Here is a 26,623-nt window from a genome sequence, read left to right as displayed (position 1 = left end):
TGCACTACATACTATAATAAAACCAACGGAAACGACCGACAACGGTGTTTGGCTGCACATTTTTAGTCGTGTCTCCCCAAGTCCCCGTGGCATTTAAATTCTATTATTATTATTATTTTTTATTCAAACGGAATTTTCGATTGTTCGGTATAAATTAAAATCGGATCGTTACGCGGAACGACTTTACTACGGTCCGGCCTCCTTGCCGATCCCTTTTGAGAACTTGGACTACATTATAGCGAGTGTTCTTTGGTCTCTCGGCGAAAACTTTATCCTAATACATGACGGCCTACTCCGCCGTCGTCGAGGGATTGTCGCAACAGTGAATAATTTAACCTGACACCCGTTGTACCCGCGACCGCGGTGTTAGGTCTCTAAAACCTTTATATACTCGCACTAATAATTAACAACGCAAGTAGTTAGCTAGGAGTTTCTCTCCGATCAGCGAGTTCTACTTGTGCATTATTATGTTATATGTGATCAATGTAGAAAATAGCACCCCGATCTTTGAGAAGCTCTATGGTAACAATTAAATCGTCGTCGAGAACAGCTGCGTTCTTCACCGATTAAAATTAGATGCTAGAAACTCCGTGCACAGCAGATGCAAAATACGGGATAACGTTAATAGCAATGATAATGCTGTTGTTATTAATAATATTCCAGTCGTTGAGCTTAAATCCGATTTTGCATTAATACGGCGACGGGTATGATCGGCTTGTCTAGAGCTGCAAAGCGTTTAATCGTTAAGCTTATGAATTTACGAAAAGCCGTCCATAAACGATTTATTTTTTCAATTTCATTCCGGGTCATATCGGAACGACGGCGGTGGCGGCGACGAAACGGAAAATCCAGGTCATTTCCATTGTGTTCACGAATGTAGCAAAAGAATAAGGTTCGCGTGCTTGGACGTGGTTGACTTTGTTGTTATTTCAAATAAAATAAAAGTAATTTCGAATAGGTAAAAACAGTAGGTACGGAATGTTATGTATTGGTAATTTAATGGCGATCTGCGCGTTTTGCCTACATTTTTTATCCCTCGTTATTGAGATTAATTTCATGGTTATTCTATTAAGTGAAAAATTACAATTTTATGTAGAATACAATAATATGAAGCTCTTAAAATACCACACATATCTAATTCACTGGTTTCCATTACCTTGATCGGCGAGTTGTTGGATCCTTCATAACCATCACTTCGGTAATCTCTCCAAATTTACTGAAGTATTCTCTTAGAGATTCTGTAACATAAAAACAAATACATGCAAAGATAAATATACAAGAGTAAAATAAAATCAAAACAAAACAAAATGGTATAGTATTTATAGGAATCGGTTATAACATATATTTACATTTCAAGATTATTTAATAATAAATTTACCAATAGTCTTAATTAATTAATACACTTTTTATATAGCAAGGAGTGCCCAGAGTTTATAAAGATCTCTGATTTAATCTAATGTTTATGAAGTATAATATTCTATTAAACCATCCAATAAGTAGTACATGGTTTTTATATGAGCCGCTATTGTAAAATATATTTTAAAATGTTGTGTATAATGTATAAAGCGATGTTATATTGTATGGTTATTACGGGTTTCAGTTTAACACCTGCATTCCGTTAAGTTAGGTCCTTGGTAGCTCCTGACATAAACTTTTACGATGAAAAATGTGTAACTTAACATGACTAGACCTGATGTACAAAGTGTGTAAGGTTTTCAGTGTTAATGATAAGTATGTCTTGTAACGTTAGAAATACGAGGAAATAATAATGTTCTTAAATGTTGTACATTTTGAAGGTTTTCCGTAAGTCTAAAAGAATATTTCTTCAATTATTTTAATAGAAAGGGCTACATTTTACCTAAGGCAATACGAGTTATTATTTTATCGTATGAGTCACATCACCGGTGCGTTAAAGCCTAGCAATGATATTATTTATTATAATTCATAATAATAAATCTGGTTAAGCTTTTGCTCTGCGTTTAAATAGACTTAACAGGCCAACAAATCACCCGCGCTAAAGATAGGGAAGAGAAATGGGTAATGGCAGTGGAGAGTCGAGGTAGCTCTATAGGTTTACGGGATCCCCAAATGGCTATTATATATATTATAATATACAAACATTTTTTATATAAACTCGGTAACAATTTATGGAATGCACACACATACACATGCAATTCGTGTACATGATATAATATGTAATTGTGCAAAAACCCGTTAAATAAAATTATTAAATCAAATGGTTATTGCTCGTTTTTCAAAAATAATGTCAAACGAAATTGTTTAAAGGGGGACAGAAAGGGCTATATTTTATTAAGGGCCAAAAAATAGACAATATTTTGACAAAAGTTAATCTAAAAGCCATTTTAAAAATGCCAACTAATTTGTAGGTAAATAAATATTATTATTTTTTAGCTTTAAAGTTATATTTTTGAGTTGTGACAAAAGTTTGATAAAAGATGACTTTCGTAAAATTTACTTTTGGCATAATTAGTAGGCGAATTTCAATTTTTTTTTTTTTTTGTGAAGCTTGCTACTTATTTATGGATTTTTTGTCCACAAGCAGGTAAAAATGTTTAATAATATGTTTCTGTTTTTAGTACAGCGACATTTCACATTCATTTTCAGTAAAACGAAATATTATGAAACCATATGAGAGCTTTTTTTATTATTATAAATATCATTATACATTTTTCATAATATAGTAGAAATGAATATGAATTCATTTCCATTGTGTCGGAGTAGTAAGTCATATTTTTGGGCTTTAAAGTAAAACACACTTCACTTTTGTATTGACCGATAACAATCACAAACATATAGACATCGTTTTGTTATTATCGATAACGAAAATGCTTTTAGTCGTATTGTTATGTTATTGTTTTTTTTTTTCATCGCAAATAAGATGGACGTACGTGTCGCTTCGCTTACTACTCGAAAATAAATAACGTTTTGTAAAAAGAAAGGGGAAAAAACACAAGTATTAATACCGACAGCGAAAGCGAAAAAGAAAAATAGAAGAGACAAAATGAAATTACTGGGCTCTCGCCTCCCGCCCCCCTTCTTCCTACCTGTTTTCCTTTTCCTTCCCCTTCTATAGGTCGAGTACTGCTGGTGGTAATAAATGGGTCGTTCCGCGGGGGTATAAATTATCGGCTTTAATTGGATCGTGTTTCTAAAAATGAGCGAATGACGAAGTGGGTTAGGAAGGCGTCGGTAGCATCATTGAGGATAGCGCAAATAGTGGCGGCGGTGGAAGGGACACAGCAAGCCTGGGCTAAACAGGGTGGAAATAGCACGGTTAATGAAATAAAACGATTGCCTCTTTTACGGTGGTTGCCCGCCGAAATTACAGTAGTCGTCGGTGATGGTGGCGCGACACCTCCGTTCTCGCCTATGTATCTCTCTTTCACTGTCAGCCACGTCTCTACCGAAAGTTGCTGCTGCCAGTTTTAATATTATAACCTCGTTACTCGATTTAAAACGTTCATTCATCGCTCACGCAAACATCAAAGCAACCGCCGTTGCGCCGACCACAGAAACATCTGTTTGTTTTCAACCAACACGATGATAATAATTATAAAATCATAATAAAATGATACTTGAATAAGAGGTCTTACTGTTTTAGGGCCGGTCGAAATGATAGTTCAATTTCTAAAAGAAGTATAAATATACTCGGGAAAAAAATTGTATAGATGGGTCGACTAAAATTATGATTAATAGTAGCCTTGTATTTGTTAAGCGTAGGCTTATATCAGCGTTTGTTTAATACTAAACGTTAAGCGTGACAGCTATCTTCACTCCATACTAGAACTTTACATGTACATAACACATAGTTAGTTGATACACACTGGTTGTTTAGAGTTTTATCATGATTAATAATTAGTAAATGGACACCAATAGCAGATCTTATTGCATAATTGAATAGTGAATACTGAATAATGTTACAAAAATTATTTTATTTTTTCTTTACTACCAATTATTTACACAGTGTTAATAATTGAATTTAAATATTTACTAACATTATGACCGTTTCCATATAACGTTTATTAAAAGCATAAAGCTCAGCGTTTTGTAAATGCGTCTCTGTAACGCCAGCTTTATCATTGTGGATTTTACCGTCATGTCATAGGTGCGTTATAACTTTTTGACGACCTGCCAAAATGCCATCGACTAATAATAATACGGAACATGTGTTCGTCTATTAATATTATGGTTTTTGCGGTGGTTTTACAACCACCGGCTTACCTCAATACATCGTGTATATTATTATATGTATGTAAAGATAGTCGTGGGTCTTTTATGGATCGCCTAGCCGCCGCCTTGCGATCACGCAACCGCCATCCATCAACCGATGGACGATATTAAATCTTGACTGACAAAGAGGGTAAAAAAATAATAATGTATAATATTTTAATAATATAAATATATACATCAAACTGTTCAAACTTTTTTGACAAATACACCACACACATACACACGCACCCTTTTATTACAATAAAAAAAGAAAAAAGGCGCAGAGAATATTTGTAATATAGAGGGAAAGTTCAAATCACGCCAGAAAGTTTTACTATTGATAATGACCGAACATTAGATTAAGTAGAAGCCCCACAGACACATCAAAACGACCAACTAGACATTTTCGTTTTGCAACGAAGTTTGACGTGATGTTTTAGAAATTATATTTTGCAGATATTGTGCGCGACTGACATTTAAACATGATAACGTTTTTAGCCTTTATTTTTTCTACTATTATATATATATATATATATATATATATATATATATATTACACGACAAATATAAGCATTTACAATAATTATTATTCGAAACTGGAATATTTAAACTGTACACATATAAACAATTTTCAATTAAATCCATTTTTGTATAACTAGACCTCCTGCCCTAAGTTTCAAACTCTGAATAGCTTTAAAAATAATTATTCAAAACTAGCTATCGACAATTTGGCAATTTTGGCAAATTATTCATAAAAATGCTTCTTTAAAATAATTTAAATTTATATAAATTTCATAAGTTTATATCGTTGGAAAACTGTAAAAAAGTAAATATTTGGTAACTACTATTATTATAACAAACAAAAATGTCTTAAAAAGCAAAAACTACACGTTTTTGATGATTTTTCAAGCAAATAAGTGTCTTATGTTATATGGATTACCTGGTATAAAGTGACCAACAATATTTTGTAATTATCGATACCATGCTTTGTATTATATATTTACTATACAGATTAATTACATGTCGACAATATTTGTCTGCTTATTTCTTATTATCATATTTTGTAAAATACTATTGGAAATTCATCGAATTTTTTAAATATAATTTAAGTTATTTTAGTAAATATCTTTTTCAGTAATAAAACACCGTATCGACGTATATTAATATATTTTAGTTAAATAACGATAAAGTTTTAGTAAAAAGACGATCGACGGCTGACTGACGTGGAAGGTTCGGTTTTTAGCATGACTGCTCGACATTGGTAGTTTAGCAAAATATTTTGGACAGTGACAGCCCGGCTTACAGCTATTACAAAGAGACTATCGAGCTATTATTATCAAAATACCACGTGTGCTTTTATGCAATAAAATTACACGGCCGACGTTCTCGGAGCACCGTGTTCAGTGTACACGTGTGCATTAGAAATTATTAATATAAAATTGTTTTTTTCTTGTTGCAACCCATAACCATAATGTCTACGTCTCGGGTATGTGCACACATTTTATATGCGTCGGGCTAGTAAACGTGTACAATAGCCCAGACTGTACTTATCTTCATCCACTATACTACTCGGGTCTTCGGTCTACAGAAAATTTAAAAATTCATAATGTATACACACACACAAGTTTACATTTATATTTTCCTCTCAACAATTTACGGTCTCTGGGTAGGTCGTTTGCTTTTTGTTAACAACCTACACCTCCCCCTAGTGTTGTTTGCTGACTTTTACATTTTAACGAATGTATATCTACAGGCAGTAAATATACATCCTATTGTTACACTACCACCGGAGCACAGTTTGAAGACAGTCAATTTGTTCTCTTCGCGCAATCTCGGTAAATATTATACTGTTTCGGCGGGACAAGAGAAGGAAAGGGGAAATGACACTATAATCTCTTCTACGGGATATGACCATGTCAGTTGGACGATTGTGATCCAATTTCTGACATCTATATAATACAAATACACGTACATATGTATGAATTCCCGCTTGTAAGAAGAAGACTGCTTTTCCGAAGCTTTGGCGTAGGCAACACCTTTATCGGTGCACATCCTATACTATCAGCCGTGTCGTAAAGCACGCTTGGTGAGACATTATTTACAACCGTCGCGTCGTGTCACCCCGTAATGTGATAAAAAAAAAATGAAGAGAAAATATGGTACTGTTTATTATTATGTATTTTATGATTCAGACATTTTTATAAAAAAAAAAAATGGGATATCATACTTATGTTAATAATGACAAATTATTTTTATTTATTATAATACATGACTTAGAGCTAATATAATATAATATGAAAATGGGTTATTATAATATTTTAAATATAGAAGAATACAAGATGCTACGGAATACATTATCGTTTGTATGCAACAAAATTGAAACGTGTTTTATTTATATCGGAAATATATTTCCACTTATTAGACATCTAATATACTTTGGACCGGTTAAACTAAAATATGGCATTTTAATAATAAAAAAAAAACCTTTCTCGGTCAATTTAAACGTATATTTATGTAAACAAAATAGGTCAGAACTGCCAAGAATTGCGGTTTGGATATGACAAATTCCCCCCAAAAAAAACATGAATGATTATTAAATTTTCATCGTTTATTCTCATCTTTATAAAAGGTATATTCTGTCGTTTACCAAAAGTATAAGGTATAATACCGGATCTGAGTTATCTTCAAGAATTCTATACAAAAAATATTTAATATTATTTACATTAACGTATATCTAGAAATAGCCCAAAAAATCTAGAGTGACTTTTATTTTTCTCTAGTTTTTTTCTGCTCGCTGTCGGTTTCGTATGGTTGTCATGCACACACACACACACACATACTTACAGATACGCTCACAATACAATGTAAATTGGTTTCGTGCTTAAACTGGTGTAAAGAGACAACTGACGTGAATATATAAATACATATATATATATATATATATATATATATGTGTGTGTATATAGAGAAAAAGGTACCGATAATTCAATCGATCAGAAGCTCACTGACAATATTATCGGTTGTGATGCAAGAGAGGCAAGAAAAATGCACAAACGTGTGACTGACGATAAGAAAATAAAACCGCCTCTCCTATTCTCACCAAGTTACCTCTCTACCACACACACACACACACAAACCAAAATCGTTTTTCCCGTTAAGATTCGTTTTTTTTTTCAAATGATGGGAGAGGACATAAAAAGCTGACAACATAATACATATACACGTCCTAGTTGAAAGCTTGTATACAAGGCCGATCGTTCGGTGAAAATGACGTCACAGGAAAGAAACCCATTAAAACCATCCCATCACCGATGATCGTAAATAGTGTAAATTCAAACATACAAGAAAATCCAGTAGGATAATCTTTATAGCTTTTGACAAATACTTACAGTGGTATGTTATTTTGCCAAGTATTATAATAGATAGCAAACAAAAAATTCTGGAAGTTATAAACCAAATTAAAACTATTTGTATATTAGTCATTTACTTATTGTTGTGATGCAAGAGATGCAACTTAAACTTAACTGTAAATACAACTATATTGAAAACGTACTGTGTATTATTCACTCATAATATGTTATGTACCTTGTTTAAATAACTAAACATAAAAGTAAATAAATAATGTATACAACATCTTAGAATAAATATTAATATGTTGGTTGTCTAAAGATAGCAGACAAATATTTGTGTATATTTTGAAAAATACATAATATTTTGTATATTTCTTTTATTGCATTATAGAAGCACGTAAATATTCTAACCACGCAATACTAGAGCAAACTATAAAACCTCAATTAACCTTTTAATTTTAAATGTTAATGTTGCCCCAGCCGCGGTATTTAACTTAACCTTTTGGTAGTAACTTTCACCGTTGCCGGAGAGACCCCTTGCCATAATGTTTTCAACCCCTCGTCGGCACGTTGCACTTCTTTTCTCCTCTACTCGCGCCTCTCTGAATCGCTACTAATTTTGTGACAATATTTATTCTAAACGCGTATCTCTTGCAGTTTTATTTTTTATTTTCATTGCCTCTTTTTAGCGACAGTACTTTATTCGGAGACAAACGGATTATAGTTTCCAACAGCTCTCAGCAAAACCTGCGACGTGATTTTTTTTTTTTAGATAAAACTTTTTTAAGTATTTTTTCTTTCTCCACTTAAATGTTTAGCGATTTACTAATTATGCGACGAGTACAACTGTTTAGTATTTTAAAGTTTCAAAACGGCAGCTTACAGAAGAATGTTTGTCACGGGTCGATGCTAAAATTCAATGTTATAATTTATAGTACTTATATTACAATATGATACACTCAAAGGATATTTATAAAATTATTCGACGCATGAGTAAATAAAATATATAAACAAAAATAACGTATATTTTGATTATATATATTTTTTAGGATAGATTTTTGTACAATTTGTTTTTTGTATACCAATTAAGTACTAATTAACGTCCTGTTTTTTTACATATAAATTTATATAAAAAATGCTTTTAAAATGTTTGTGTTTTTTCACAATCATATCGGCAATTATTATTTTGAAATAATTATGTGATTACACAGTGCATGTTTGTGCTATGGTTCCCTAACAATATTCTAATTGTCACACAATCTACATTATTAATCATTATATGGAGCATAAAAACGATTTATTAATGGGCTATATTTAAATATTTTAATAAATAATACTAAGTTCACTAAGTACTTAGAGCTACATCAATATTATATACGAATGGCATTTTCATCCATGCTCAATATACATTTAAAATAAACATCTGGAGAAGTGCGAAGAGAAAAATTGTGAAGTGAAATGTATTTTAAGGCCTTATGAAGTACAATGTTTGTTCTGTCTGACACGCGGATACTGTTTGTATTTTACGGCTTGCCATTATTATTATTATTTGTCGACCCTACGCACGTGGTTTATTTTCGCAATTCCACAACACATCCAAAAGTTGTCGGACACTTCATATTTTTTAAACTCCTTTAATTTATACTACACAGAACACTCGCTGGAGACTCGTTCGAATTAATTATGAACAAAAATAATTCAATTTTTAACTTACGACAATATTAAATTAAAAAAAAAAAGCCTGACAAGCTCGGTAAGTCACGGGGAAAAGAAGGAACGGCGCGGGTATATAAAAATGGTTGTATTTTGATAAGGCTGACGAGCGTATTGTAATCTGGGAAGTTTGAACGGATTGTTTGCCATTGTTTCGGATAGAAAGAGGCGAGTAGGCCGTAGGGGAGCGCAGCGGAGAAAAATCAGCAAATAAAATGATGAAACAGCGTTTTAAAAAGAAATAATAATAATAATAACGTAAAGAAGTAAGTGCATGCAAAAAGTTTGTACAAGCAGTGCGGAAACAAACGGAACGGATTCTTTTATTTCGTGCTCCGATCCGAGTCCGCTGGGAAGCGCCGGGCAAATAAGAATAATCGCCGTGCATTCTTTTATGGGTTAAAAAGAAACTTTTCTATTCTATAAACTTTTAGCTTTTCCACTTGTGTAATAAATTTGATTCTCTACCGGTTCCTACCGCACGCCCAGAACTCGATCTTGTATGTATATTGGCTTTTGTCCGAATACCGTACCGGCCTTTAAGGTCGTATTTTCGAAAATACTAGACGACGACGACGACGCAGTAATCTGTTTAAGAAAAAATAGCTGGGTTTCGAAACAAAATATACTGTTATTGTCTTATATACATATATATAAGATTGTACATAAAAGTTGCCGAGAATCGTTAGAGGAAACTCTAAACTTTATTCATATGTATAAGACCAGGTCATCCAGTTAACTCAGAGGGACATTAGCGTACCGAATTTCCCGGGAGGGTAAAAAAACACATTTACCGATTCATTGCAGGATTCTCAGCACAAGTTTAACGAACAAAGTTTGGATTTGTTTTTTTTGTCAATAACGGTCATAGAAATAAAGATAACCGTTACAAGACAATTCTAATAAATATAAAAATAACATAAAAAAATCACAGAGCACACTGTACGTCAAGTTTACAGTATGTGTACTCTTATACTGACGTCTTACTATAAGATCTCTTATAATATGTCTGCTTAGTTGGGCTGATATTTTATCTGGTAATTTTTACCTGTAACGGTGAATTATTCAATAGAAATTGAATTACAAGAATGTAATCGGTATACATTTTCTGAAACACTCTCAGAAACTACTATACATTTACAAGCTATGCTCTGTCTTATTATAGTATACACTATACACAGTCATGAGCGCTCAGCTTTTTAATTGATTTTTTTTCACCTTCGCGCTACTGTCGTGTCCCTAAATACTACATTTCTACTAGCCGAAAATAATCTAATCCATTATGTAATTATCAACATGACGACGATTTTAATAACTATGTAAATGAGCTGTAATGAAAGAACAGGCGTCTCATTTAGGAACATAGAAAAAGACATTACAATATTTTAATGTTGCTATTGTTGAAGTCGGTACTACAAGTGAGTAAACCTCAATGAAAAAAATGTCAAACAAATGTTGTAAACAAAACCGCGCACAAGCATTATCTTTAATGAAAGGACTACAAAGTCCTTGTAGCAACAACACCGCTTTAACACAATTACCCGTATATCCTACGTAAAACATTTTTAATTAAAATCCGTTGGTTAATATATATATAATATAAAATATAAAGAGATTATAACCATTTAATATTGAGTTTTTGTGGGAAATTTTGTTGTGTTCTACTTATCTTCGGAACTTTAATAAAGTACATATACTATATAATTCATACATACAAAAATAATAACTATTATAAATTAATTAAATAATTTAGAATTATTTTTAGATTTGATATAATGTATACATTAATAAAACAAATATGATGATATACTTTTGGTAATATTAATACTGTGGCTTTTTCAGAGAAAAAAGCTATAAGAAATATCACTCATGAACAATTACTACTGCCCGAGTGCTGCTATTTTTAGATTTTTTCAAGTATATTGTACTTGTAAATAGTTTTAGATAAATAATAAAATAACATATTAATTGACTGGCGAAAGTTATGCGACTGTATTTTTATCGTTATATCATCTTTAGGGAAATTTCTATTGTTATGAACACCATTAGGGGAAAAAAGCAAATAGAGAGAAACGGGTCACTAAACCGGAAAAAGCGGAGGCAACGTATATTCTTTTTTTTGCTCTTTTTCTAAATCAAAATGTACTTATCGTGTTACGACGCGTAAACATTTTTATTTTTTGAGTTGTCAATCAACTTATTGCCGCGTTCTGTCACGTGTGTGTGTAAATTTGTAGCCAACCACTCACTCGAACGCCTTTGCCGGGAGCACACGGTGAAAGCCAAAAGGAAAGACGTGTCTCAAGTTTTTTCTGTGACGGCAGTGAGGGAATATTTTTTTTTACCGTCGACGCTCCTGACAGACCGAGATACGTACCACTTGTAATAAAACACATGGACGTCAATCACAATAACAAAAAAAAAAAAACTAAATATTCACTTCGCATTAAAATAAATGTTTTTGAATTTGGATAATAAAAAAAACAAACCTACTAGTAGCGTTTTGCAAAAACTTCAACGGCGTACACTAAACCTAAAGTAAACGGGTTATTGTTTTAAACGGTATGATAATCGCTTATACAAGACGTTAGAAGTCGACAGCAAAAAATAAATAAACGTGCCCTCGATTTAATTATCGGTAACCGAAAGATTCGAGTATTAGTTAAAAAACGGGCGCATGGGTAAAAACTAGAGCTGAGACCTCGAATCGAATTTTTCTATTATTCGAATTATTCGAATAATCATATGAAAATAATTCGAATATTCGAATAGTAATCGAATAATTCGAATAGTAATCAAATAATTCAAATATTCGAATTTTCGAATATTTTGTCAAATTTATGTTTTTTTGTAATTATATATCTATATAAATTGTTAAAATCTTATTTGTTGTAATAAGTAATAATATTTATTTTGTCAAAAGAATAATTCGTTATAATTGTATTTATTTTGTTAAAAAATTATTAAAAATAGATCAAGGACACTTTAATTGTCTCTTAATTATTATTTTTTCTAATCTAATTAATCCTGCAAAGAAAATGATAAAATATTCGAAAAATCAGATCGAATATTCGAATAAAAAAATCGAATATTCGTGCGAATGAAGTATTCGAATATTCGAATTTTTTTTATTCGAATAGTCCCACCACTAGTAAAAACCACATAGTTTAATAATTATCATTACATAGCTTTGTAGTTAAAACGATGAGGACCGGTTATTTCTACAGTATAAAACGGCGGTGAATTTTAAAAAAGGTGTAATATTTACAAACTTTAGCTTAGTGAAATAGATTAAATGTATTCGACCTACTGATCCACCATCCCTCACTTAGTATTCATACAAACCGACAACAACAAAAGTAAAGATGGAGTTGTGTGAATTTTAAACGAGAAGGTGGATTTTAAAGTATATAATTATACGATCCCCGTGAGTGTGCGCAACTTATGCGTGTATTGTTATGTTGCTGGAAACTCGGTTATTGATTGCAATAACCCAATAAAAATTTTTATTTTAAAATAAACGCCATTTGTAACTATAATGCTATGTGCAACAATCAAAGAACACGTTTGTTAGTTTGAATAAACTATTTCAACTGTCATCGACTAGACTATGGGATAAATAATTAATTCCTCAACTCTTTTTAACTCGACCCATTAAATAATAATATTATGCTAGACGGCGGAAATTGAATCAATAACTCTGACTTGGGTGCGGTCGCAATCATACTTTCATCGATGTCAAGTACAGGGACCGACCAAGGATACAACATCATTTTATCTGATCTTGGCCCTTTAGTAAAATATTTTAAAATTAAACTAGGCTGATAAAATCTATTTGTCCATAAATATTTTAATAACACAAAACAATGATTGTAAATCATAGTTTGTGATCAATATAGTTTGTGTCTTCAGTCTCGTGCTTCAACTCCTACTTTTTCTTTGGTCGGTTTTACAACTAAAACTATGTATAAGATGCTATTTTCTATATATTCACAATATGTGACTTAATCACTGAGTAACAAACGTGACCGTCAATGGAAAAGGTACCTTATATTCCAGGAGCAAATTTTTTGGGAGTGCCAAAAACTAACATTTTACTAACTAACTTACTAGGAGTTCCAACTTAAAAACTTCATAACTTTCAAACAGATCGAAACACAGTTGCAACTAATCGACTATGACAAAATGCAAAAACCCCGATTTTTAAAAATGGAAGATAAATGACCTTTTCCCATAGACGGTCACAAATAATAACCATTATATTATCATGTTATAGATCAGTAAAATAAAGACGGTAGGTGCATAGTATTTGCACACGCGGGGTCTCTGAACCGTATATCATTATAATTTAGATGCCAGATGCACGTTATGTTGGTTTTGTTATCCATAGTTGTTTGTATTTCGCTCATACATGGCTATACAAATCTACAACCGAAAATACCAAGATGTTTCTTATTTTTTTTTTCAATTTCCCGTTCAGACCACCGTAATCGGTACCCGTTCGTCATTCTTTGTAGCGTGCACCGCAAGACCTCTGGAATCGGTTAGATATTCCCTAGTCTACTATAAAAAAAAGAGTGAGAGAAAAAAGGCAATTTATTGCATTCGTAATCTGTGAGTGTCCAAAATTCAACAAAGTGATGTTAAATCAATAACGACGTAGTTATTGATTATTTTAATGTAACAGTACAAGTGAGAAATAATATAAAATATTGACGAATACCATTTAAACGGAACGGTAATATTGTACACACATTTTATTCGGCGATCGACGGTTTAAACGTTTGCTATATTTTATCAAAATGCTGTAAGTAAACATATTTGTCGTCGTTCCTCAAAGTAGAATTTCATTATTGTTAGTTTTTCCATATATTTTTGTATACGTGTTTGACACAGGCCATAGCTAATAGCGTGTGCATTGTGCAGCACCGGTATTGAGTGCCACTTATATAATATGAAAAATATGATATGAAGTGTCTTCTTAGACAATGTGACTATTTTCGTCTACAGCTGTGACCTTAAACATTAATAAAATATTGTATTTTCGACTTACATGGCATAACATGTGTACGTAACACTATATTTGCCTGTTGTGGTACTCCGTGATGATTATATTAATATTGAGAATTTGTTGTGTGTGAGACTTTGGTAATTTGTAAATGGATGGACGTCATAAGACGGGTAGTATAAAATATGATATTTTTATCTATTTTTCCCCCAGACGGTTCGATGGAACATGAAGCGGCATCTTAAAATTGTATTAAAATCTGCAAAAAGGACGTAACAGCTGCGGTCAGAGAATCTCTTGGATGAAATAGGTGAAGATATTTCGGTCCGGACCTTTACCACTTTTGGGGCGCTAAAGGTGTGTGTTGGGCTTAAAACGTGAAAAAACGTGGTCCATTTGAGAGGTCACTGGCTGTACTTAAGGTCCAGACGCGCCGCGGCAAGAACTGGGACCTAGAGGGAAATACAGAACAAACGACCGTGAAAATGACATGACATTAAGTAATCAATATTGATAACTTTGCTATATGGGTTTTTTGGTAAAATATCTCGGCCTTCAGGACGGTTTAGAGAGGAGGGGAGTAGAATTTACCCCCCGGTGGTACACATACATAAATTTAACGTCTCGGTCCGGCAGCTGTAGCATTCCCTCCTCGATCCGCCATATAATATGTCTTCCACGGCGACCCTGGCAAGTATAAGAGCAAAAAATAAAATACACGGAGAAGGGAGTGTTTTTTTTGGCGATCTGGCATTAGAACGCTCACGCACAGACCGTCGTCGTCTTTAAATTACATCACGTTTCCTTCCGGTTCCAGTTTTTGTACTTCTCCGGTCGCCTCTTCGTCTTACAGGCGTTTATACCGTTTTACACGATGTCCCTTCGTCTCTGTAGTGCGGTCGCAACGGCTTTAAAAAAAAAACAAAATAATAAGAAAGAAGAACCTAAAAAGAAACTCGATACCGTACGTAGCTGTTGTGTAATACACAACAAGACACGTTTGGAATCCCTAAAGACCACCGCATCGTGTCTTGCGGTCAGTTAACGATAATTTTCAAAAGCACCGGTTTTTCCCTTGCGGTCAGCCCCGCAGTCTAAAATGTTTTTGGCCACCGCGTAAGCCATTATGTTTTCTTGTAAGCGTTCAACAGAAGTATAATATACATACATACACATTGCTCGTATAAGTACACTGTGTACACATTACGCAACCCTTGACAGTAAACCAAAAACACATCGGTTCAATTTTTTGATGACGTGGTTTAAAGTGGAGAAAAACAAATGTCGGGCGCAAGTTTTGTCAACCGGACGCATTAATATTAAATAATATATATTAAAAAATCGGAGGACTACTTACTGGTTACTATCGATTTTCATTAATAGTAATAGAATTTATCGCATGTCCTTGCGAGCGTTACTACGACGTGACAGCAATAAAATAAACCAAAATGATAACACTCCGGTAGGTGTTCAATAATAATAATTATTATAATATATGTACGGAAGATTATTATTATTATCATCGTATAATATACGTATGCTCGGCGTATCCCGATATTGTTTTCATTAGTGACAACCCGAACCGATATTATCATATTAATAATTTAGTCTTTGTAGTACACCGACACGAGCCGTTAATCATGTCGCACCGTGTACGAGGCCTACACAATATTGTATCGACGTGTGCACCGTGCAAACAAACTTTATTAATAGTTTGTAAAGCGTTTTGGTTATTTGATATTCAGCAAAACTTGACAACTACCGCAGTGTTTTAATTGTTACCACAACGAGTAGTATACGTGCGCACATTTGCACTATTATACCAAAATACAAACGAGCGTCTTTTAAAAAGTTCTTTAATGGGATATAATTTACAGTGTAATTATCAAGCGGTGTGTATAACAACAATACGTACGAAAATTATATAATATAATAAAAATCCCGACTATAATGACATATTTAAACAAATAACATTTTCTAACTGTTATTGTTTTTGGGTTAAAATTTTAACCCAAGTCTCAAAATGAATGTATAAAGAATCAAAACTGATAAATATTCAATAACCGCCCAAGCCATACAATAACAGAGCTGGGTTCATGTTTTACGTTGAGGAACTATAACTGTCATGTGTTCACTAACAAGCTGTGTGAATCTAATTTTTCGCACATTATGGCCGTTGGCAATGGACCAAGTGATAAACAATTTACATTGTGACAAGTGTGATAATTAAGTCTCGGTGTAATAAAACGATCCAATGGCCACAAGCAAGATGACGAATTTTGGCTTTACCTGGTATCACTATATTCAGCAATCTAGTTAAGTATCTATATTTGTACCAAAAAGTTTTTTAAAAAAGCGAGGTAATTGTAAGCATGTCATAGTCAACGAACTAATTTTAAGAGAACCCGGTTGTTAAAGTCATTGTTTATTAACACAGAACAGGAACTGCCAACTAGAAAATTGAAGTGAAATATGTTTGTCGGTCTGTTTCAAATTGGCAATTTTTTATTCATACGCAAGCGAAACCTAGAATTATTGTCATGTCCATACGATTTTAAAAAAGGATTCCAACATTAAACTTGAAAATTTAGCTGGCTCCAGACTAATATTAAAAGCGAGGCACGCCCTCTGCGCACAGTAAAACATATATTTTATACTTTGTATTAAGTACGACGCAGGTCGTTAAAACGCGCGACTTTGTTTGGCCCGTATAGTGCAGAATAGGTACCGACAAGAGTATGGCTATACTTGGGCGTTTGTCCGGATGCACTGTCGAGGCAAAAGAAGCAGTTATAGTAACAATATAATAACGTTCGAATAGCCGCCAAAAGTTCACCATTACATTTACGGATAGCAGATGTTGTAGAACTGAAAATACTCCAGCGTGTGTTGCATATAAGTGTATAGATTTTTAAGAGGTAGTAAAATACTAGAGACGTGACTACGTCACTGAAGGGATTTGGCCGTGTGCAAATCGTAATGATTTTAACTCAAAACATTTCCCCGGTAAAAAAGTCAATGTTTATCACGACCACTAGTTTACCGTTGAAGGTGTGTATTCATATTTCAAACTTCACATAATATTTTTCGGCCTAGACACAATAATTATTCTTCATTGTCGTACGGAGCCTCACGTCGTCCACCATACATGGAACGATAGTATTTTTTGTTTATATCTGCTCATGCTATACATCTTTGTATGCACAATGTTCCATATTTGGAACAATTCTTTAATTAGCGTTTTTCATGAAACCAAAACACAATAAAAATTTATTTTTATTTTTTTAAGTAGTATTAAGTACATTTATAGCATATGGCTAAAAAAAATACATGCAGTAAAAAATTAATGTAAGAATATTTATCCCCTTAAACTACATAAAATATTTTGTTAACATTTCACTTTATATTAACAATTAAAGGTTACGATTACACAGGTATACCCGTGTAATTTAAACTACAAAGTATTTTTGACAAGTTCCCGTTAAACTGTTTTTTTTTTCATTTTTCCTATGGCTTACCCTTTCAATTAATAGTAGCTTACTCAAATAAAACATCCCTTAAAGTTAAAATCCCAAGCTCAAATCTAAGTATTTTCTCATTGATTACCATGCGAGTAATTTTAGTTTTTCGTTTAAAGCCTTTGAAGCCACTCAGTATAAGAGTTTAAAAGCGTGCACAATGTACGAAGAACCGCTACCTCCATGAACAAACATTAATATTATTACAACAAATATTTGAGCGTTAAGACAATATAACGACTACCGACTTTTCCGGATAACCGTATCTTTGTTTCTCGCGATAAACGTGTTCAAATCTCAGTCTATTGTTTGGTAAAATATACCAAGCAGCGGTTGTATGTTTCGCAAGTTATCTTTAGACTTGACAGCGTGAGTTTACGATGTACCTAGTGAGTTTAATTTAGTGCGATGAATTCGTGTGAACCTTATCTCGATATTGTTTTAAACTCGTACAGCGCCATCGTTAATTTTTTTTATTTCAGCTTTAGTCATTGTTCTAACGTCAAAACGTTCAATATCGCTGCGGCTGTACCTTAATATTATGTATGTTATTAAATCTTTGTGTACCACGAGCCTGAATATGCCAACCTCAGTTTCCAGTCAAAATAAGTTTACAATGTTTGTTTATGGTATTACAATGTACACTAATACTGTCATAAATTTACCACGTCAAAAATTACAAAATTTTAATATATTATTTTTAATCAAAGCTGATTATTAACTGTATAATATACTAATACATAAGTATTCAAAGGTACCGAGTTCGAGATTGGTTCTTTTTGTATTCAAGCGTGGTAACAAAATATATTATACTGTCGGTGTTCGAAACGGTTGCCAATTATTTTTCTCTTCTTTTTTCATTCTACTACCGTTACCAACCCTTTTCTCTTTCGTTCTCATCTATTTATGGGTTTCGGGAGGTGATTTAGAAGGAGAATACACGGAGATATAGCAAGAAAAGCCCCTAAAAGTCAATAGAGCGCAATGCGTCTGCCTGCTGCCCGCCGCCAACTTGTGTTGCACCGTACGGTTTGATAATATCGCCTCGGCTAGCTCTGCAGTTTCCTGGCACATTAATTGTACCGGCTTTCCCGTCCGTCTCCACTCTCCACTACACACAGACGAACCAGACAGAGAAAATATATGTATTCCAGGGAGTTTTCCGGCCCACCGATCTCTCTCTCTGCTCGTTCTATCGGTCTTCGAAGTACGTGAAAACACACACACACACACACATATATATATATATATATATATATATATATAATTATATATACATATGTTCTATTCGTTTCTACTTTCCAAGATTCCAACAGTCGTATTCATTCGTTTCTTTTACTCGGTCGGTTCTTCGGAACAGATTTGCCCGCAATTGCCAAGTATAAATTTCAACAGCCGAACGACCATAAAAAAATAATATATACATTTATTTTTTATTTCATCCTTCATATAACTATCACGGCCGTGGGGTCGTATTATATTATTATGTACACAATATTTCGCTCCGATTACGTTTTTATGGCGAAGGAATAATAAAATATCACACCATAATGGACAGTTGGATAAATAATAAAATGTATTGCCGCGCAATCTCCCAAGATTGTTTTATTTTATTTGTTTTATTCTTCCACCGTGCTATTGCAAATAAATGATGAACCGTCCGCCTTATAAGTCATAACGTCGAGAACCCACTGCGAAGTTCAGTAGTTAATACTGTTTTTACTGCACTTTTTGATATCATTTTAACTGTGTCATTCGCGTAGACCTATCACGAAATGGACTGTCAGAAAAGATTGTTAAATATTAAGACTGTTCTTAGAAAAAAATATAACGAAACTGTTTCTTCCATCAAATAATATCTAAAAATATTGATATTTCGTGGATAATCAAAATTGAGAACAGAATACCGCGCATAGTTCTATCAAAAAACTGTAGCTCTCGCTTAAATGTTTCTCTTAAAAACCTCGGTTACTATAATTTGCTCCAATTTAATTACATTTAGTAGTTGATATGTCACAAACAAATTTGGAAAAAAATATTTCTTTATCAGTCGATTTCTTTTGAAGTCGTTTTAGTCTTAATAATTTTGGTTTTAGTTCCGCGAATGAAGATTATTACTTTTAAGCTTAGATTATTGCCCTCTTCTTTCCCCTTAGTACTTTTTTGTGCATGCATTTTAGTACTAAGAAAAATACTTAGTTTTGAGAACTTCAGTTTTGACCGTTTCCTTGAGATTTTATTTCGAATACCATTTGAAACTGTTCTTAAAAGGACGATAGGTTTGACTGTTCAAGTTAAACTTTTTGAAAATTTGCATAACGATTCCAAACTCCGGAACTAATTACAAACTCTTACTCGTCTCTTTTTATATTTTAATATCAAGTTTTTCACGTACATAAGTTTATCGCTTTCGGGATTGTAAATTATTTAACTGATTTATGGTAGAAGGCCTAAGGTAAAACGTATTTCAATGGTTATGTTGAACAAACCTTTACCCTTATCCTTGATACCTCGTATAAGCGAGAAAACACAAAGGAAATATTTCATATTACTATTCAACGATCCGAATGCTCACACAAAGTTTGTGTTTGTCCAAGTACGACCACAACGTTAAAGCACCAATGCATGCTTTAGCCGGGAGTGAGAGCGTGTGTTTTAACAGAATACTGTAAATATGGTTTTATATTACTATTTATATTTATATATATATATATATATTGTGCGTATGCTCAGCCGTATGATTTTTGCGCCGTAGAATTTCTCATAACAGTGTAGCTGATGCTTCAGAGATGAAATGAAAATAAAAAGCTGAAAGAGGAGAAGCGAGAGAACCAGCTGAGTGGTTTTTTTGTACGACTTTGGTAATAATTGGGAGGAAAAAACACCGAACGGGGTCGACAACGGTAACACTGATAACGTCAATTGTATTGTCCAAGAAGATTTACACAATCGGTCGTGACTAGTGTGTTTTCACACGTCTTCTGGGGATTAAAGGCCCCTAATCTGACAGTCGGTTGATTTCCCCCTTTTGTATCTTCCTCTCGGTATAACGCATCGATGGCCAAGATGAGTACCTGTGGCTGTATGCCGCTTTAACTACAATATTATTACAATGCACACAACCGAATAATGCGAATTTTAATCGCCAGCCAATGCCGAAAACGGAATACGAAATACAAATATTGGTAATAAATAATAAACATAAAACAATACGGTTTTGTTGCAATGGCCCGGGACAGCAATTAAAAAATAACAAATGGCCTCAAGTGTTGTGTGTATACGACATAAATATAACAATAATATATTTTTATATATCATTTTGCCATCGATTTCGAAGGTTAATTTGTTGCGGCGACCGGGACGACCATATTGTGGTCATTAGCTATATTTTTTCACGTTGTGTTGGTAGTAGTGCACTTACCGATCTCCGTTAAGTTAGAAAACACGTGTATGGACGTTACTCCCACAAGGGACCCCTCTAGCTGAGTCTCGAAATACCGTTAGACATTTTTGCATGACCACTGCGCTACAGCGACCCCTCATAATAATAATAATAATATTAATAGCTTAATACCGTACGCGTTATTATGAAATATCGTGACCATCATAAACAATCTCTATTATTGGTATTATTTTAGGGGCAAAACACATCCATACCGAGCAGCTTTAACCCTTATCGATTGCACATAAGGGTCACAGATTTTCAATATATTATATTATATTTAACAGGGATATAATACTAAGGATAATACTAAAAAATACATAATGATATACATAATTATTGAGAGAGCGGTTGTGGTTCTCTTAGTATTCTCTCGGCGCACCTATATAGCTTAACTTGTTAGTTATTATGACGTTCCTCAGATGTGGGTCTTTAGCGCAGTAAGCTCCACAAAGCGGTTAAAGTTGATGTATTATTTTAGTAACCATCCGTACCGCAGTGCAAGTCCTAAGATGAAAATTATGATTATTACAGTGGAACATTTTTTTTTACCACTTCAACAGCTGCTGTGGCCATTAGGTAGTTAAATAGACTTGGTTGTAAATGACAAGATTTGTAATAATAGATTTGGAACATGTAGTGTAAATTAGCAGCATGGTTTCGTCGCTTAAGTCTAGCTTGGCTAGTGGTCACCCATCAGAGAACTATCAATGCCGGGCGCAGCTGAACAGCAACTCCAACCGCCGACACATTGCATCACACTATGCCCTCACAATGTATAAGTATTGTTTTATAGAAAAAAAACTACAGTTATATTTTAAAAAATGTTTTCTAAATTCAATAAATAGGACCATGTAAATTAAAAACGGCAGTACACTCTTAGACGAATTTTACTGCGGTGTACAGTACAGATTGGACGTTGTAAATATTTGTGACAGTAATTGTTTTAATAAACCTATAACCTAACCAGTATTTCGTAAAAAAAAATCTATATTAGTAAGCTTAATAATTAATGACTATATTGAATACTTATCATCCAATCATAGTGTACTGATTTTATAATCCATGCCGCAGATTTGTATAAGTAAGTTAACTCACCTGAAACAAAACAAAAAAAATAAAGTATTTAGTAATATGAAAACATTTAAACATGCTTTTACTTTATATTATAATCCTTATTTAAATGTATTTAAGATTTATGAGAAAAAAAGTGAATAATTAAGGTTTGTTAAAACACGAACTTTTTTTTTAGCATTCTATGGTTTTTGGTATTTATTTTTTTACTATAGATACTCAATGACTTATATCAGGGTCTTGTTTAAATTAAATGTATTAAAATGGTATCCGATATATTATGCCTCTGTGTCTAAGCATATTCTTTTCTTCGTTTTTGAACCTGTGAATTTCACCAACGTGAGGCGCTTAATGTCATTCATATGTTTTCCTCGAGTGTCCCTAATGAATATTAACAAGCACCAAAAAAAAACAGACTCCCTCCGTTCGTGTAAAATATGTAACACAGTGTTTCGAAAATGTATTTTAAAATATAATTTTGGCGCAGGATCGTTTGACGTTTGATGTTTTCAAAAAGTGACGGAATTCAAAGAATGTGCAGAAGCCGAACACCACCTACGCGGTTTTGTATTTGTGAAATTTTACCTAATGCACATTATGATAGACATGCGGAGTGTGTGGCATGTAACAAATTTAATCAACGCTGTAATAATTACTCGCACTCGGAGAGATGGATACGGTTGATTATTATAATCATCACAATCATAATAATAACGGTTTACGTACATTGCGGTCGGAAATGGCAATTCCGGGAGAGCACTGCACATAGGTATATATAAAGTCAAATTGTTTCTACGAATAAAACATGAACCGAATAGGGATGTACGTGTATATGAGTGCATGTATGTGCATAATTTAAACGTTTTTATTATTTTCTTTGGACCACAAGAACTGACTAAAGGCTCGGCCCCACGTCGAAGCATAGTTATACGTTGTAAATAATGTGAAACATCCGTACGATTTTTTTTTAACCATACAGTGATTTTATTTATTTTTATAAATGAAAAAACAATTTTGTCCTTCCACGACGCGACGGTATTTGTGTATGCAGTGCAGACCGAACGAGTAGTGTGGAGATATTACCCAGAGATGGATCAAACGTTCAAACAGTTGCCCGAACAACTGAGAGAAAAGGCGAAAAAGTAAAAGCATAAGAGAACGTATAAATGTGCTCAAAGTAGTACTATTGATTATAACTAATGGTAGTACCTACTGTTGTTTGCAAAACGTGCAAGATAATGAGCTTTTTCGAAAAAGGCTACCGCTATAGTTGCGTTACTGATTAAAAACAGTTTTCCAAAAAAAAAAAAACCTTTTCTAGTAGTTGAGCTGCAGATGACTTAATAATATTACGGTCAGGGGACACGCATCGGTTTGATAATATTCTTTTGGCGATGACAGTACCGAGGCGCTGTGGCAAGACCACTTTATTCTGGCGGCCGTCGTCTTCGCTACCGACGCCCCTTAAATATATATACTTCCGGTTTGCGATAGTTTATCATTTTTATCGATCCGATTCCACTCGGGCTGTCTTCGAGATATAAATTACGATGGAAAATTTACACTAAATCTTTTTTTCCCCTTCAGCCAAAACACCATATAAAAATAATGGCGCACTTATATCGCCACGAAAAACTTTTTGCTTTAGGCATTTTTATTATTTTGTTTTTATTTTTATTTTTTGTACTTGCCACACAATACTCGGCGACGCGAACAAGGCGGCGGCACACGAGGTTATCCACTCGAAGCTTTCTTTGTATTGTTTATTATTATAGTACAACACTCGAAACGTATCGCAACGAATCGTCGACCTTAGAACAATTTTCGGGACCACAAGGGCGTCGGTTCTCGTTTTGCCTATTACTACTTAGAGCCGTCCCCTCCGGCTACCGTCGTTTTGGCCCGACCACGTGTAGTAGTAATACACAGTAAAGCCGGAAAAGCGCTTGATAGATTGATGCGGTCGAGAGGACGATCCATCAATCAATATATCCTGGGCGTGTACGTGAAATAAAGCTCTTGGCCTCACCACGCCGTCCGTATCTGTCCATCGTTCACCCCGAGGCTTTGGCGTCAGCGGCATTCTCCGGTGGATATAAGCGTGTCTTCTATACCTTGGTCTCGTTACGTTATTGCAAAAAGGTAGCCACGTCTAATAATTTATAGTGTCTTTCTCCAAACCATAATATACTCGAAGACAACGCACGAACACAAAAGTGCACCAAAAGAACCGAACGGCCACGATGTGAGCAAAACAAATTCGGGTTTAGCTTAAATATTATAACAATGTCTAGCTGGAAGTCAGAATTAGGCTTGTTTGTTTATACGATTCTTAACTAAAAAAACAGAAAAAAATAATAAAACGTTTTCTTATGTTCTTATATTATTTTAAATAATATATGAAATGACTGTCCGAAGCTTTAATAGCATAATTGAGTTTCACTTTTGGCCTTTATTAATTGATGGCGGGATATAAACAAATGCATACTACATATTGTAAATATATTAGTAATATATGATAAATCAACAAGATACTGTTTTGTATATTATGATACACACTCTTTAACCTATTTTTATTCTATTATAATATAGCCATTGTAATTTATTTATTTTACTAACTTATAATATTTTAAGAACGATGTAATTTTTATCTAATGACTAATAGTTAAAACCATTTTAGGACATTATACTCCAGAGTCTAGACGTAGTTTTTTGTAAATATATTTCTTAACACAGAATGGTTAACAGGAAATGAACTATTTTATGAGATAATTAATTTTGACTTTTCACAGAAGACATATATTGTTATTGTCATTATAATATTTTGTGTTAACCAAATCGGGTTACTTTTTAAACTTGGTGATGCGCACATTTAAGTAATATAACTCAGCTTTAACTGCTGCTTCTGTCTGGCAGCGTTCGATAAAACGGTTATTTATTTATTTTTAGTTAAAAACCGTGCAACGATAAATCTGAGCCTGGCTCGGTGACAGCGTATTGGCCGCGATCCGAGTTGATTAAATTGACATTTTCGGGTAACTCGGATTTTCACGTCGTTCTAATAACGTCGGCCGTTTAATCATTAAAGGTGAACAGTTTCGCAGCGCACATTTGTAATTGTATGTACACGACGTGTACGCTGTCGTTTAATCGCTATTATTTTAAATTTGCTCATTTGTTTTCTTACGCGACAAACGCCAGTAAATATGTCCACGACAGCTCGCATAGAATAATGCCGTCGCGTCACGTTTGATTAATATACATGAATGAGTACACAAATAAAACGTTCTAGGTATAATAAACAATGCCAACTCTTTATTTTCGCTGTATCCCATTTCCATGGATCCTGTAACTATAACCATATTTTAGTCTCTACCAACTTTCTTAGATATGCTTAATTTGTCTATGGTATGTCTCCTTCTTCCCTCGGTGCACATTATTTTCTACCTTCATTAAAACAGCGCTAGAAAAGTCAGTCGAAGCAAGTAACCTGAGGTGGCACAAGTCAAGAGGGTGCTAATTTTTAATAAATTCTGAGCAGGAGGAGGAGGGTATGTAGTTGCGGAGAAGTGGAAAAAGGCAACTGTCTTAGAGTACTAAAAACTTACAATTATAGATATTATTAGTATTTAATTGTTGTATAGTATAGTATTTACTTAATTGTTATTTATAATAATTTTGACAAAATTAATTGTGTATAAGTTAATTGCCTATGATAATTTTACCAAACCAAACACGATTTTTATCTTATTGATTGTGGTTTTTTGTTTGATGCGAGCTTAAATTTAAGTAACATACTAACCCGCCTAACCATAGTTTGATTATTTTACCACACATACAAAATATTATCGAATATTATCATATAGTGTAGTGGTAACCATGGCCGAACGGTTAGTCAGCCTGGTATGATTTATAAGGTACCGGTGCTCCAAAACGGATTTAATTAATTACGTTTTCAACGGTTTATTTTCCTTTTCTGAAAGAACCAAACCTATCTTCTATTCACTTCGCTTTCAGACGTATATACACGCCGGTCTTTGGAACGAGCGGTATTTATATTTATACACTCTATCAATACGCCAAAAGCGGAAAATGAAAAACGAATATTCTTTGCCGGCGCAGACGGATTATGAAAAGCAGCGGTAAGGGACGAGGAAATAATAATAATAATACTCAGAATCCCTAGAAATTTTTTTCACATAATAGGGCATCACCTCGGCGTGTATACGGGAAAATATAATGACGCACGGATAAAAAAAAATCCTTTCGCCTCGTCGTCATATACATA

At 33.6% G+C, this 26,623-nt stretch overlaps 1 protein-coding gene across 12 annotated transcripts in view; it reads right to left on the bottom strand.

Annotated features, from left to right (window-relative positions):
* LOC126839113 (RNA-binding protein Musashi homolog Rbp6-like) overlaps positions 1–26,623 on the bottom strand; it is a 269,406-nt gene that overhangs the window by 141,495 nt on the left and 101,288 nt on the right. For all 12 annotated transcript variants that reach the window (XM_050574160.1, XM_050574163.1, XM_050574162.1 and 9 more), the window contains one exon: positions 1,157–1,238. In XM_050574160.1, coding sequence (XP_050430117.1) covers positions 1,157–1,238 — 82 coding nt within the window. The remainder of the gene's footprint in view (positions 1–1,156; positions 1,239–26,623) is intronic.

This window comes from Adelges cooleyi, unplaced genomic scaffold (assembly GCF_023614345.1).
Source record: "Adelges cooleyi isolate 19-005CV unplaced genomic scaffold, UGA_ACOO_1.1 ACOO_flye_CR_arks_rails_tigmint_CR_PRNA_30, whole genome shotgun sequence".
Lineage (NCBI taxonomy): Eukaryota > Metazoa > Arthropoda > Insecta > Hemiptera > Adelgidae > Adelges > Adelges cooleyi.
The sequence above is the reverse complement of the archived record's forward strand: the minus strand, read 5'-3'. Positions and strand labels throughout refer to the sequence as shown.